The 13,700-nt window shown below is 39.7% G+C and overlaps 2 protein-coding genes across 5 annotated transcripts in view; one reads left to right on the top strand and one right to left on the bottom strand.

Moving 5' to 3' along the window:
- The window catches only part of PPFIA1 (PTPRF interacting protein alpha 1), a 503,873-nt gene that overhangs the window by 398,346 nt on the left and 91,827 nt on the right, over positions 1 to 13,700 (top strand). The window lies entirely within an intron of this gene.
- The window catches only part of LOC103822222 (golgin subfamily B member 1-like), a 34,277-nt gene that overhangs the window by 3,138 nt on the left and 17,439 nt on the right, over positions 1 to 13,700 (bottom strand). For 2 of the 4 annotated variants that reach the window (XM_050975041.1, XM_050975040.1), the window contains 5 exons: positions 2,864 to 13,699; positions 2,434 to 2,585; positions 2,194 to 2,353; positions 775 to 927; positions 105 to 272 (listed from right to left, as the gene is read on the bottom strand). In XM_050975041.1, the coding sequence (XP_050830998.1) occupies positions 105 to 272; positions 775 to 927; positions 2,194 to 2,353; positions 2,434 to 2,585; positions 2,864 to 13,699 (11,469 nt within the window). The remainder of the gene's footprint in view (positions 1 to 104; positions 273 to 774; positions 928 to 2,193; positions 2,354 to 2,433; positions 2,586 to 2,863; position 13,700) is intronic. The other 2 variants (XM_050975043.1, XM_050975042.1) reach the window with 2 other exon arrangements.

Consider the following 13,700-nt stretch of genomic DNA (forward strand, 5'->3'; position numbering starts at 1 on the left):
GGTCACTACAACAAAAAGTACTTTATTTCATTTTTAGCAAGAAAACCAGAAAAGTGTAAGCACAGAAGGAAGAAACCAAAGAACCTTTCCATGTATCTGTTTACCTGGACTGAGCCTTGGAAAGATGCCACCTGCATTGCCTGATACTCCCTCTCCAGCCTCACGTAGCGATTTTGCAGATCAGTGTAATGAAGCTGGTTGTCCCTCAGAGTCTGGGAAAGAGTCTTCAGCTGGGCAGACAGGACAGCATTCTCTTCTGCTGACTGCACAACCTGAAAGAAAGTCACAGCAAAGTCATTAAAATTAGCTCTCCCAGGAAATCCCTGCAGATTTAAGACCTGCTGTTTCAAAATTTCATCCACCTTTTGGCAAGGTCATATTTCAGGTGGGATTTAAGATGTTTTATGGGCAGAGGAAATAATGAAAGCTGAGCACTGATTTCCTCTGCCACCAGCACACCTAAACCAGAAGCTGAAATCTTGTTCCAGCTAAGACAGACACCTGTTTCTGTCTCTAATGAAAAATATTTGACTGTGAGTAGAAGTTCAGAGAGTCAAATAATCCTCTCAGAAAAACAGCAAGTCATGAAAGCCTGGCAGAAAGAAAACTGACATTTAATTTGAATGTCCAGGTTGAGTTCTTTTAAAATATCTACGTTTCAAAGTAAAATACCATTCAGTCATTCAAGACACTACCACCTCAGCAATATTCCAACATGAGGCCAGCCCAGATTCACATGAGCTTTTCAGAACCAGGGCTGTTGTTCCAAGCTACCTTGGAATTCATCTGCTGGAAGTGCAGGTCCTTCTGCTGCATCTCCTGGAGGCAGTGCTGCAGCTCAGCCTGCAGCTGGTTCTTCTCAGCCAGGACATGTTTGATTTCCTCTGCTCCATCTGCACTTCCAGCAAGGGAGGCAGTTTCCAAAGCCTTAAAAATATCAGGATATTCAGGGTAAATGGTACAGGAGTTCTCTAAATAATCCATAGCCTCAACACTAAATATACCGTACAGAATTCCCTTTACACATTCTTTTCTTCTCACAACTTAATAACACATTTGAAAGATACTTTAAATACAAGATCTTTTTATACATTATATATAGTGTTAATACTTCCATTAAAAAAAAACCAAAAAAAATTACCACAAAAAGGCAACCCAATCTAATTTTTATTTTGCAAATAATGTGAAGCACAAAATCAAAGGGGAAAAATAGGAAAAGATTAAACACCTTTCAAAAATTATTTTCAAGCTAATAGTCTTATATTCATGACTTGTAAAACAACGCTTTGTAAATATGAATTTAAAGCCAAAAGAATCCATTTTGAAAAGCAAAAATGTATTACCAATTTACAGCTTTGGCCTTCTTTATCTCTGGCAGCTCAACATTTTGATATTCATCTCTAATAAGGGAGGGATATGTGCCGTCTCTAATGCTTTATGGAATCTATTCACCCATACAATCATGAAATAAAAGGTTTTTACCACATAAACTACTCCACTACCCACAGATATTACTGGTCAATAGCTCTTACTCATGATTGTAATCACAGAAAACAAACAGCATACAAACTTCAACTAAAATGCTGGTTTTAATGAAATTAAAATGAATACTGCTTCCTTCATTTGGCACAGAAAAGGTAAATAAGAATGTAATTCTAAAATAGCACTTTCCTTGAATCCTTCATGACAGTCTACAAAACAGCATTTGCCAGCCTGGGTGTCAGCTGCGGCCTTTCTAAACCCAGGATTTTGTTCCTGGCAGAAGCCAGCTCCAGCTGCTTCAGGGGAAGGACAAGAACACTTCCATTCCCCTTTCTCCCTCAGTCAGGTCCTAGTCCAATCTGCAGTAACATGGATTTAGGCTCTGAAGAATGAATTTCATTAAGTGTTTAAAACCTCCCTGCACCAACTATACAAACTGTGCAATCTGCTGTCCATGTAAACCACCAAGCTCTTTTCCAATCCTCCTAAAAAGCCTGTCCTTGAAAATGGTTTACAGCCTTAATAAATCTGAAATAAATAAACCCATTTAATGTTTTTTCAACTTCTTCCTTTTATATTCTGGATTTAACTAATTTAAGACAGTAACTTACAGGATTACTACAGACTGCTCTTTTCAGAAGCAGGCTGAAGATTTCAGACAATAAGCTGCTACCTTCCACTTTACACTCCTGCTACATTCCAGTTTTTTACCTTGACTGGGTAAGTGCTGCCAGCAGGGAGTGACTTCTTCCCAACCATGTCTTGCTGCAGCCTCTGGAGCTCTGCAATCTGCCGGTCCTTCTCAGCCACTGTGATCTGACACTGATTCCTCAGCGCCTGCGACTCGGAGAGGAGGAGGTTTTTTTCCATTCTGAACAGAAAACACCAGATGTTAAGCAATTTCTATATTCTATACAAACCAACGAAGAGCATAAAGGTGCACTGTTATACCTTAATCCAGCCAGCTCGTTCTGGTATGATGTGATCTCTCTCTCGGTTTCTGCCTGGAAGGCTTTTGTCTGATGCAAAGCCTTCTCCAGATCATCAACCTTGGTCTTCAGTTTAGATATTTCAACAGCTGCAAGGCTGGCTCCCTCTTTAGCCTAAGTTTAATAAACATTATTAGTGAACTGGAATGAAAAATAGATGGGTAAAGTTTGAATAGAACTCAAATTTTAATTACAGACAAAGGTTCTCCCTATTTGCTTTGTTTAACAGAGTAATTACCTTAACTCCCAAAATTGTAAAAACACCTCCTCTAGACACACAGTGCTATCTTAGCATTCAATCTACAAAGCTAAACTCCAGAATCCAACATGTCTCTGAGCATTTTCTGCACAAAGAATAAAATTACAGAGCCATGTGGCTAATTACAACTTACCAAAGTTTCCCCATTGTTTTGAGGCACATCCAAACTATTTTCAACAGTGTTTTTCTCATTGATGCTGCTGCAATCAATGGGAAACGAAGCTGTGCCCTGCTTAGCTTCAGAAGTTACCTTCTGATGGCTGAGCTCCTGCAGCAATTTGTCTCGGTCATCCTGGAGACTGGCCATGGCCTTGGCAAACGCTTCCATCTGCTGGACATAACTGCCACACTCGGCTGAGAGCCTGCTCACCTCCAGCTCCCGACTGACCAAAGTCCTACAGACACTTCCAATGTCATCAGCCACCTGAGCAAGGCTAACCTGGCCTGCAGCATCAAGGACAGCCCCATGAAGAAGGGAGTTTTCTTTGAGGATACTAATGAGATGGGATTTAAATCCCTCCAATTCAGCTGCAAGTTCATCTCCTTTTTTTCTTTCTGTCTTGAGCTCAGAGGTGTATTTGCTCTGAAGAACTTTGAAGTCCTCTATGATTCGATCTCTGTCGTTCTGCAGAGCAGTCATTGCCTTCCCAAAGGCCTCATTTTGGGATCTCAACTCCCTGTTTTGAGACTGAACTTCAAGCAGCACCTTCTCTGCAGAAGCATCAGGTTTATCTCCATCCTCAAGTGTCAAAAGAGCCCCACTGTATTCCTCATCTCCATTTTTGCCTCTGGATTTCTGGAGCTCCTGAACCTTTTTCTGAAGCTTTCCTCCATGCTGCCCATTGGATTCTTTTTTCTGAATACTCTCACTACTTAGCAGCTTCTCTCCAGACTCAGAAACAAGTTTCTCTTTGTTTAGTGATGCAATTAGAGATTCTAAATCACTTACTTTAGATGCCAATTTTTTATTCTCAAGTTCCAAAGTCACAGCAGCCCCCTTCTGCAGTTCAGTGGAAAGTTGCATCTCTTTTATTTGTTTTTGAAGATCGTATTTTTCATGCTCAAGGCTTTTAATACACTCCAATTTCTGCTTAAGTAAGTCCTTCAGCTGATGGTCTTTCAGAGATAAAACCTGGTTTAGATCTTCCCTGTATTTTATCAGCTGTGCACTCAGCATTGCATTTTCAGAATGCAGATCATCAATCCGATTAAGGAGGACCCTTAACTCCTGTTTCAAAGAATTAGTCTCACTTGCACTGCCAAGCAGGAGACTGTCCCTCTGGTTTAAGACACCCTGGTGAAGATGTTCCAGCTCCTTGTATCTGGTAAAAAGATCATCCCGGTCGTTCTGGAGAGATGACATGGATTTTTTAAAGGCATCTATTTCACTGGCAATCACAGCCTTCTCCTGACTTGCTTTTTCTGCTTTCACCTGGAGATTTCTCAGCTCATTTTCCAGCCTCTGACAGGACTCCTCAGCTTGCTGTCTCTCCATCTGCAAAGACCTCACCTGAAGTTCATACTCTTTGATCTGATTCCTATGTTGAGTCTGTACCTGAATCAGATAGTCTGAAATTTCATCCCCTTTTGAAGAAATGAGTAAGGAAATTTCTTTGTCTTTATTATTTAGCATGACCTTCATTTGCTCAGAAATGGTCATCTGCTTTTGCAATTCAGCATTCATTTTTTCCTTCTCTGCTAGAAGCTCTTGCAATTCTTGCTCCTGTCTCGTAAAATTACTTTCCAGAGCTTTTATCTCTCTTCCTGCACTCTTACTATTCTCTATGAGATGATTTAGAGAATTTTTTTCTTTCAGGAGTGCTTGCAAAGCTTCTTCTTTGGACTGAAGAACACTCTCCAGCTCTTGCTGTCTGTTAAAAAAGAAGGTATTTTCTTCCTTTATCCTGCAGAGCTCTTCATAGCGCTGCATATCGACAGATTTTTGCCTCAAGTACAGTTCATCCTTTGTTTCCTCTACCACAGAATACTTGATATTTAGTTCTTGAATCTGAGTCATTTTATCTTTCAATTCATCTTGCAAGGCTGCTATTCTTTTGTTACTGTCTTCCAGCTGTTTCTCCTTGTTTTGGATGGCCTCTTTGAACTGCATTTCCCAGGTTTTCATCTCAGTGATGACCCTGTCCCTGTCATCCTGAAGGGAGGACATGCACTTTGTGAAAGCAGCCAGTCGTGCAAGGACTGCGTTCAGCTCTGCCTGCAGCTGCTTGTTCTGAGAGTCCTTTGTGCTGACCTCCTCCTGCAAGCCCTGAACCTCACCCACCACCCGATCCTTCTCTCTCTGGAGTGCACCGTGTCTTTCCTCCAGGTTCGAAATTTCACTTTTGTGAAGCAATTTCAGCTGCTGGAGATGAAATTCCAATTCTCTCTCATATCCTCTCTTTTGAAGCTGCAGTTCATCTCCCTTCTTCTGAAGTTCTTTCCTCCAGTTTAGATTCTCATCTTTAAGCCTGTCCACTTCCCTTTTTGACTGATCCAACAGGTTCATCTGTGCAGTAAGCTCTCCCTTGAGATGAAGTATTTCATCATTTGATTCTGCCAGCTTTTCTGATGCATTACTTAAGTCCTTTTCAAATTTTTCATTTTTTGACTGCGACAATTTCACAGATCTTTCCAAATCCAGGATCAGCTCCTGGAACTTTATAGAATCCTTTTGCAATTGGTTGATCTCCTGCTGTTTCTCCTTTAAGAGTTCTTGCAATTCTTTTGTTTTGTTTTTAGTCCCATTATTATCCCTCTGAGCACTTTTCACCTTTTCCTCAAATATCTTTACAAGATGGAGCTGCTGCTCTTCCTTTTCTCTAACCACATTTGATTTTTCTGCCTTTAACTCTTCCAGCTGCTGTAACAGCAAGTTATTCTGTACCTGTGCTGATTTCATCCTATCAGTGAGATGATCAACCTTTTTTATATGATTAAGCAATTCTGTCTCAAGAAATTCTCTCTCACTCTTTACTTTGTAAGAACTTTCTTGTACATTTTCTAATTCTTCCTGTAACAGGCATTTGTCATCCTCTAAAATCTTAACTTTTTCATTTAGACTAACAATTTCTTGCGTTAGACTTTTAAATTCCGCATCCAGCTTTGTTAGACAATGAGTTTTGTGGAGCAAAGACTTCTCAGTTTCTTGTGCTTTTTCTGAAATTAATTCTCTTTCTTTTTCTAGGACAAGCACAGCTTGTTCTTTTTCAGAGAGTTTATTCTTTAACACATTAATGTCCTTCAACAGTGATTCGTTCTCACACAATGCATCACTGATTTTGGATTGTGTATCATTTTGGTACACTTCCATTTGAACCTGCAGCTCTCCCAAGGTGGCTTTAGTTACAGTGATGTTATTATGAAGGACATCATTCTCATTCTGAATTTTCTCTAAAGCCTGCTTTAAGTTTTCAGAGGTCTGTTTCAGCTGCTCGTTCTCCTCCATCAGCTGATGGTTGTGCTCAGTGAGCTCACACAGACGATCCTGGTGTTCCTGCATCCTGGCCTCCTGCTCATGGATCTGCCTTTCTGCTTTGCTCTGTAACTCCTCAACCTCCATTTTCTTGGATTCACTGAGTTGTTTCAGTTGGTTCTTAATAACCTCATTTTCATCAAGGAGATTTTTTAAGTGCTTCTGCAGAGCCTCCTTTTCAGACTCTCCTTCCCTGAGTCTTTGAACAGCCTCTTGCTTCTCTTTCCTACTGAGATCAATGACTTGCCTCATATCTGCCACTTTACTACTGATATTCTCATACGCCTGAAGAAGCGATTCGTACTCCTGCTTTAATTCACTGTGTTTAGCCTTCCATCCTGTCAATTCAACTGTCTGAGAATCTTTTAAGGTATTTAATTGAAAAGAAAAGGCCTCTTTTTCCTGAACTATGGACTCCATGGTGGATTTCAGACTTTCACACGCCGCAGTGAGGTTTTCATTTTCGGTCAGCAACCTCGCATTTTCTGAAGCAAGGCTCTCCTCTCCAGACAATGGAGCCACAGCACTTGAACTCTGCTTTTCTCTGCCAAGCTCTAACAAGTGCTCCAGCATTCCTGTCTTGTTCAGTAGTTCTTCTCTTTCCAACATCAGCTGATCAATCTGCTCCTTTAGAGATTTATTTTCTCTCAGGGCTTCTTTACGTGATATTAAAGCCGCCTGTAACTTCCTCTGGAGGCGCTCTCTGGATCTCTCATCTGTTACAGCTCTTTGCTCTTGGGCTTTGGAATCATTTAAATCTGCAGGTTTTGCCAGTGGCTCTTCCATTGTTTGCATTTGTTTCTGGATTTCATATTCTGTTGCTTCTCCCACTTTAGTTTTCCCAGAGTAATCAGCCTCTGATAGTTGAAGAGCGGTGACTTTTTTTTCCAAATTCTCTCGAAGGGAATTACTTTCTGAACCAACCTCTCCCAATTCCTTTTCAGTCCCATTTTCTTCCTTAAGCTCTTTGCCCAACACCACAGGTTTATTCATCTCAGCCTTTTCACGCAGCATACACAGCTCTGTCACAAGATGTTTGTTTTCTTCACTGAAATGTTCTACCTCCTTTTTCATCTTAATTAGTTCCAAACTGGACTTTTCCAAAGAGCTGAGAATTTCCTCTTTTTCACTCTTCATGTCTTCAAAGGCTGTTTTGTAATGGAGGGCTTCTTCCTGGCCCTCCTTTATGGCTTTGTTTAATAATTCTTTTTCCAGACCAAATTTCTCTTTTAAATCTGTAAGCGAACATCTCAGTGCTTCTATTTCCTCATTCTTTCCTGCAACCTCCTGCTTAGCTTCAATTCGTGACCTCTGCAGTTCCTCCTGGCTCATCCTGTAATCCTCTTCACTTTTTTTAATAAGTGTTTTTTTCTCATCATCCACACGTTCAAGTACTGCCTTGAGCTCTACAGTTTCAGTCTGATGTGCTTTCAGTTTTTTCTGTAGATGCTTTATGTCCTCCAACAAGCTGCCCTGACATTGCTCCTCCTGTCTCAAAGACTTTAAACAGTTTGTTTCTTCTTTACCATCACCGAATTCAACCAATATTCTTCTCAGCTCTTTCCTTAACAGCTCTGTTTCCTCCTGAAGTTCTGCATAATCACTTCTTAGTTCTTCTAGCTCAATGTTTTCACTGGGCACCGAAGTGATTGTGTTTTCTGACACTTTCAAGGATGCAGCATGAACCTTGTTTCTTTGTTTGTCTGATTCCAGATTCCTTGGGTCAGCTTGCTCTTCTCCCAGCAGTGCCTTGGATGGAAGTAGCTCCTTCCATTCTAACTGGTTAAAGCCCAGCTCTTTACATTTTGTTTGGAGAACTTCCCAGAGTGCTTTATGTTCTTGCCTGAGCTGCTCAAGGTGGGCTTTTTGATCATCAAAATCTGCTGCCAGTTTCATGTGCTCTTCCCTTTCTTGCTGGATTTTTTCCATATCTTCTTTCATGAACAAAAGCTCCCTCTGTAAAGCTTCTTTTTCTTTTTGTAATTGATTCATGGCATTAATGTCATTGCTGGGATTCACACACTCATTCCCATCTCCAGCACTTGAACGAGGCTTTTCTAAACTGGAATCTTTCAACAGCTCTTCCTTCTTTTTAAGTTCAGATTTCACCTCCTCAAGAGTCAAGAGCAACTGAGAACGTTCCTCTTGATACATCCTTGCTCTTTCATCAAGCATAGATTGCAGATGAGCAAGCATACAGTCCTTCTCTTCTAAAGACTTAAGGTTCTGCTCACAAACATATTGTTTTTCAGCTATGACATCATTCAGTTCTGCAATATTGTGCTGAAGTTCCTCTAAATAGGATGCTCTTGAAGACAAGGTTTTGGTCAGATCACTTATCTTGGCATCTTTTTCTACAAGTTGCTGTTTCAAAGTTCCAAGATGAGACTCAAAATCATTACTCTGTCCTTCAATTAGTTTCAGTTTGTCTGTTAACTCATTAACTTGCTCCAACAGCTTCTCTGCTTTTTTCTGCTCTTTTTCTATTTCTTCCTGTCCACTCTTTTCTAATTTCCCAACTTTTTGCATCAGATCTCTTCTTACTATCAATGCCGCTTGAAGCTTCTTTTTCAGATTCTCTTTTTCCTTGCCCATTTTCTCAAGATTACACTTCATCTCCTCTTTTTCATTCATTAAATCTTTAACCTCAGCTTCTCTACTGCTTAACATAACCTGGTTATGTTCCAGTTCTTTCTTACAATCTCCAAGTTCCTGCAATACTCGGTTTAGCTCTGTCACTGAACTATTATGAACAGCTTCAAGGTCTTCAAGTTTGGCATTTAACGTACTCCTCTCTTCAGAAAAATTCAGCATTTCATTAGACAATGACTCCATGACCTGGGTAACAGAAGAGTCTTTTTCTTTCATTTGCTGGCTTAGACCAGAAATTAAATCCTTCTGCTGATTGACCTGGGATGTTAAGTTTTCAATGATGTGATCTTTTTCCCCTATTTCTTCAAGGAGATTTGCTACTTTTTTACCTTCAGCCTGCAGCTTTTCTTGACTAGTTCTTACCATTTCTTCTGATTTATTCATCTTGTCCTGAAGAAATTCCACCTGCTTATTTACTTCTGCCAAAGACTCGTCCCTTTCTTTCAGGAGAGACTCTTGTTTGCCTACTGTTTCCTTGAGTGAGACCATTTCTTTTGACAGACATTCCATTTCAGACATGTATTTGCCCTTCATCTTTTCCATGTCACTCTGCAGCACATCCTTCTGCTTCTCAAGCGACTCCATACTTCTAATTCCATCTTTCATGGTGTCAATTTCTTTCTGTTTTTCTAAAAGTGCCAGTTGCAAGCTTTCTCCTTCTGCTTCTTTGCTCAGAACAGCAGTTACCAGAGTGGAGAATTTTTCCAACTGAGTTTTACAATCGGTTGGCTGCAGTTCAGAATCTGACATTTGTGCCCTCTTTTCTTTACTTAAAAGCCTACTACTAAGTAATGGAGATAAGCTCTGAGTTAATTGCTCTTTTATAAGATCCAGCTCTTGCTGTAAAGACTGGATTTTGCTATCTTTCGATTTCATTTCACTTTCTAAACTGCTCAATTGCTCAGTAAGATCATTATTTTGTGAATTTGCCCTGTCAAGTTCTGTCACCCATTTGTTTTCTGACTCACGAAGACTTAGTTCTAAAGTTTGACATTTAAGTTCTAAATTAGAAAGTTCTTCAACCTTCACACTAACCTGCATCTGTAACTTCTCTCTTTCAGTCTTCATCTGCAGTTTGACAGCATCTATCTGCATCCTTGAATAATTCTCACTGGTTTCTAGTTTTTCATGGATTTCCCGGAGCTCTTCCAATTTCTTTTGCAAATCAGTCTGAGATGCAGTAAGTTGTGTGTTTTCAGCCATCAGTTTACCAACATCATCTTGCATCAGCTTTTTTTCTTTCTCTAAAGACTCCACTTGACACTGCAGACTATTTATTAAAAGCGCATTGTCATGGCAGTCTTGAGATGATTTGGAATTTACGTTGTTGAACTCCAACTTCAAACATTCCAGTTTCTCAGCCTGTTCAGCACACGTCACACGCAGAGACTCCACAGCCAAGTCTTTCTGCTGGAGTTCTTGTTCCCGGGTATTTATTTGGTCTAGTGCTTTTTGGTGCTCATTTTTAAGAGAGTCAAGCTCAACAGTCAAAGAATCAATTTTTTTCTGATGATTATCAAGCTTCCTGTTCTTTTCCTGAAATTCCTCACTCAGGTTTTTCATGGCTGTTCCACTTTCTTCTAATTTGGATCTGAGAACATCAATCTCACTAGAAAGAGCATTAACATTGCTCTCTGCCAACTGTACACTGGCATCTTTCTCCTTTAAGGAATTAAGCAGTCCAGCAATTACATCATCTTTGTGCCCAAGAGCAACGTTCAGCTCTGTTCTCAGCTCATACTGTGCTTCAATTTTCTTCTGAAGAGATAAAAAGGCATTTTCTTTCTCATGGACTAGCTCTTTAGAGTTTCGTAGTTCTTGTGTAAGTTCATGGACCTGACTTTGGAGTTGAGAAATTAAATGCATTTTCTCTTCATCTTTCCTTGCTTTCTCCGTCAGAGTTTCAAGAAGACTTTTGTTTTCTGTAAGGGATGATTCCTTTTCTGATAAGGACTGGTCCATCTCAATTATTACATTCTTCTGATGCTCTATTTCTTTTTGTAAATTCTCTTTCATTTCCTGCAGCTCTACCATCTGTTTCTTTAAGACACCACACTCAGTCTCTTTCTCTTGAAGTTGCATCTTTAAATTCTCACTGAATGTTGAAATACTGTTGATGGCTGATTCTTTTTCTGAAACAAGTACTTTTAGCTGTTGTGCTTCAGAGGCTAAAAGTTGTAATTGCTTCTCCTGCACAACACAAGAATCCTGTAGGGCAGAAAGCTGGGCTTTTAAACCAACGCATTCATCCACCTTTTCTTTTAAAGATGCATCTTTCTTTGCAATTGAGTCATTCATCTGGGATGCTTGGTCTGTCATGTTTTTAAGCTGACTTTGAAGGTTAGAAATAACCTCCATATTCTCAGACAGTTGAACCCTAAGTACATCAGACTCTTCAGACTTATCTTTTAGTAACTTAAATTCTTGGGCTTGCCTCTTAAATTCATTTTCTTTTTCCTGTATTGCGTGTTTGAGATCATCAGCTTCAAAGTTCAGGACTTGTATTTGGTGCCGGAGATCTGCAATGAATTCCACATATCGCTCTTCTCCTGCCACTCTATCTTTAATTTCCTTAATCAGAGCCTCCTTTTCAGAAAGGAGACTTTCTTTTTCCTCAAAGGTAATTTTTAAGTTTTCTTTCTCCATCAAGAGGCTGTCAATTTGGTCCTTCAAATCTAAAATACTATGGCTTTGTTGGGACAGGTGTGAAGTTAAAGCAGCTACTTCCTCTGACTTTTTGATTACTGTAACATTAATTGTCTCTATGTCTGCTTTCAATTTTTTATTTTCTAGAGCTGATGTTTCTGCTTGGTGCCTTGCTGAAGCAACTTCAGACTGGAGACATTTACATTCATCTGACTTCACATTTAATAACCTTGAAAAGTCCTCCTTTTCATGCCTAAGCACCTCTATTTCTTTGCTTAATAGCTGTAGCTGATTATTTAACCCTGTATTTTCTTCTATTTTTTCAAAAATTTGCCTCTGAAACTTCTCAAGTTCTGAACCCTGACTTTTCACAGTCAGGTCTCTTTCCTCTACCAACTGACTTAATTTAGACTTTTCATCTTTGAGATTTTTTATTTCATCCTGCAATTCTACAACACAAAGCTTACTCTCCTCCATTTCCTTATGCAATGAATCATTTTGAAGGTTTTTCTCTTCTAGAGACTTGTTTGCAGTTTCAAAATCCAAAGTTATGCTTTGAAGTTGTTCCTGCAGGAGTAAATTCTTTTCCTTGCTATGGCTGAGCTCTTGGATTAGACCACTGCATTCAGATAATTTATTATTTAACATTTCTTCTTTCTTTATTTCTTCATCTCTAACCTCCTTGAGCTGAATGAGCAGTGATTGCACTTGTTCATGCAACTGTTGGGTCTGTTCCTTGCTTTCAGACAACTGCTCAGCCAGCACATTACACTCCTTTGTTTTCTCCCCCAGCTGTTCTGCAACTGAACTTTCCTTTTGCTTGGCAACTACTGACAGTTGTTCAATCTCTTTTGCCAGAGTGTTTTTATCACAATTTAGTACTGAAAGAGTTTTTTCGTACTCAGCAGTGCTAACAGATATCTTATTCTCCAATTCTGTCACAGCCTGGATTTTCTTTAACAACTCACACTCTTTTACATCCAGGAGTTTGGACAAATTCTCATTTTCTCTGATTAGCTGTTCCTTCTCATTTTCCATTGTACCTATACTTTTTTTCAGATATTCATTTGCTTTTATTTGCTCTGCCAATTTTTCTTGTTTCTCTTCAAGATCTGCCTGCAATTGGTTATTAGCTGAAGCTTTCTCCTGTGTCTCTATCTCCCATTTTTTAATTTGTTTATGCATTTCATTTAATTGGTCATTAAGTTCTTGGCAACATGTCTCTTTAGCTTTCAGATCCCCAATTAATTTAAGTTTAGTCTCTTCGTTCTGCTTCTCCAAAGCCCCAAGTTTCTGCTCTAATGAAACAATGAGCTCTTGTTTCTCTTGCAACTCTTTTTTAGCTGTTTCCTTATGATCAGTATGTTCTGTGAGCTTTCTCGATAATTCAGCCAACTCTTCATCTTTTTTAGTGTTTTCCAAAACCAGTTTGTTGTATGAATCTTTAATTGATTTTAACTCATTTTCCAATGTCTGTGCTTTGCTCTCCTTCTCTTTAAGCAAACAGTTCCATTTTTCCTTCAGGGCATTGTTTTCCTCAAGTTGAGATTTCAAATGTTCCATTTCTTTTCTTTGTTTATCCTCCGTTTCTTGCAGCTTTTCAGATGATTTAGTAATTTGGTCTTTCAGCAGAGCAATTTGTGACTCACACTCTGCGACCTTGTTATGGTACGCAACATTGCTGGCCTTGATTTCGGAGCGGAGATCCTTAATTGTCACGCTGGTCTCAGTGCTCTGCCTTATTAACTCCTCGTTTTCTTTGGTTTTAGCTTCATTCTCAGCTCTAGCTCTCTCCAGCTCCATTCTCATGGCCTCACTCTGCTCAGAAAGGGCAGACATCTTCACACTGGCATCTCTCACATCAGCTGTCTGTACTTCCTTCAGCAAATGCATTTCCCTTTCAGCCTTTGATAAAGCCTCTTCCAAACCTCGCATCTCCTCCTCTTTGCATTGCACTTGATGCTTCAGGATCATAACCTGCTCAGAATATTCTGTCATGTTCAGAGACAGGAGAGACATCTCCCTGTCTTTTTCTGACAGCACTTCTTTCAGATTATCAATTTCTCTTTCACGTTTCTGCAGATCTTGAATGAGTTGAGACCTCTCCTCCAAATGGCTTGAATTCAACTTGTCAAGCTCTTCGTTTGTCTGGTCCAGGTCCAGCTGCATGGACTCCACCACACTGTCTTGCTTCAAAGTC

Source organism: Serinus canaria, chromosome 5, assembly GCF_022539315.1.
Source record: "Serinus canaria isolate serCan28SL12 chromosome 5, serCan2020, whole genome shotgun sequence".
Classification (NCBI taxonomy): domain Eukaryota; kingdom Metazoa; phylum Chordata; class Aves; order Passeriformes; family Fringillidae; genus Serinus; species Serinus canaria.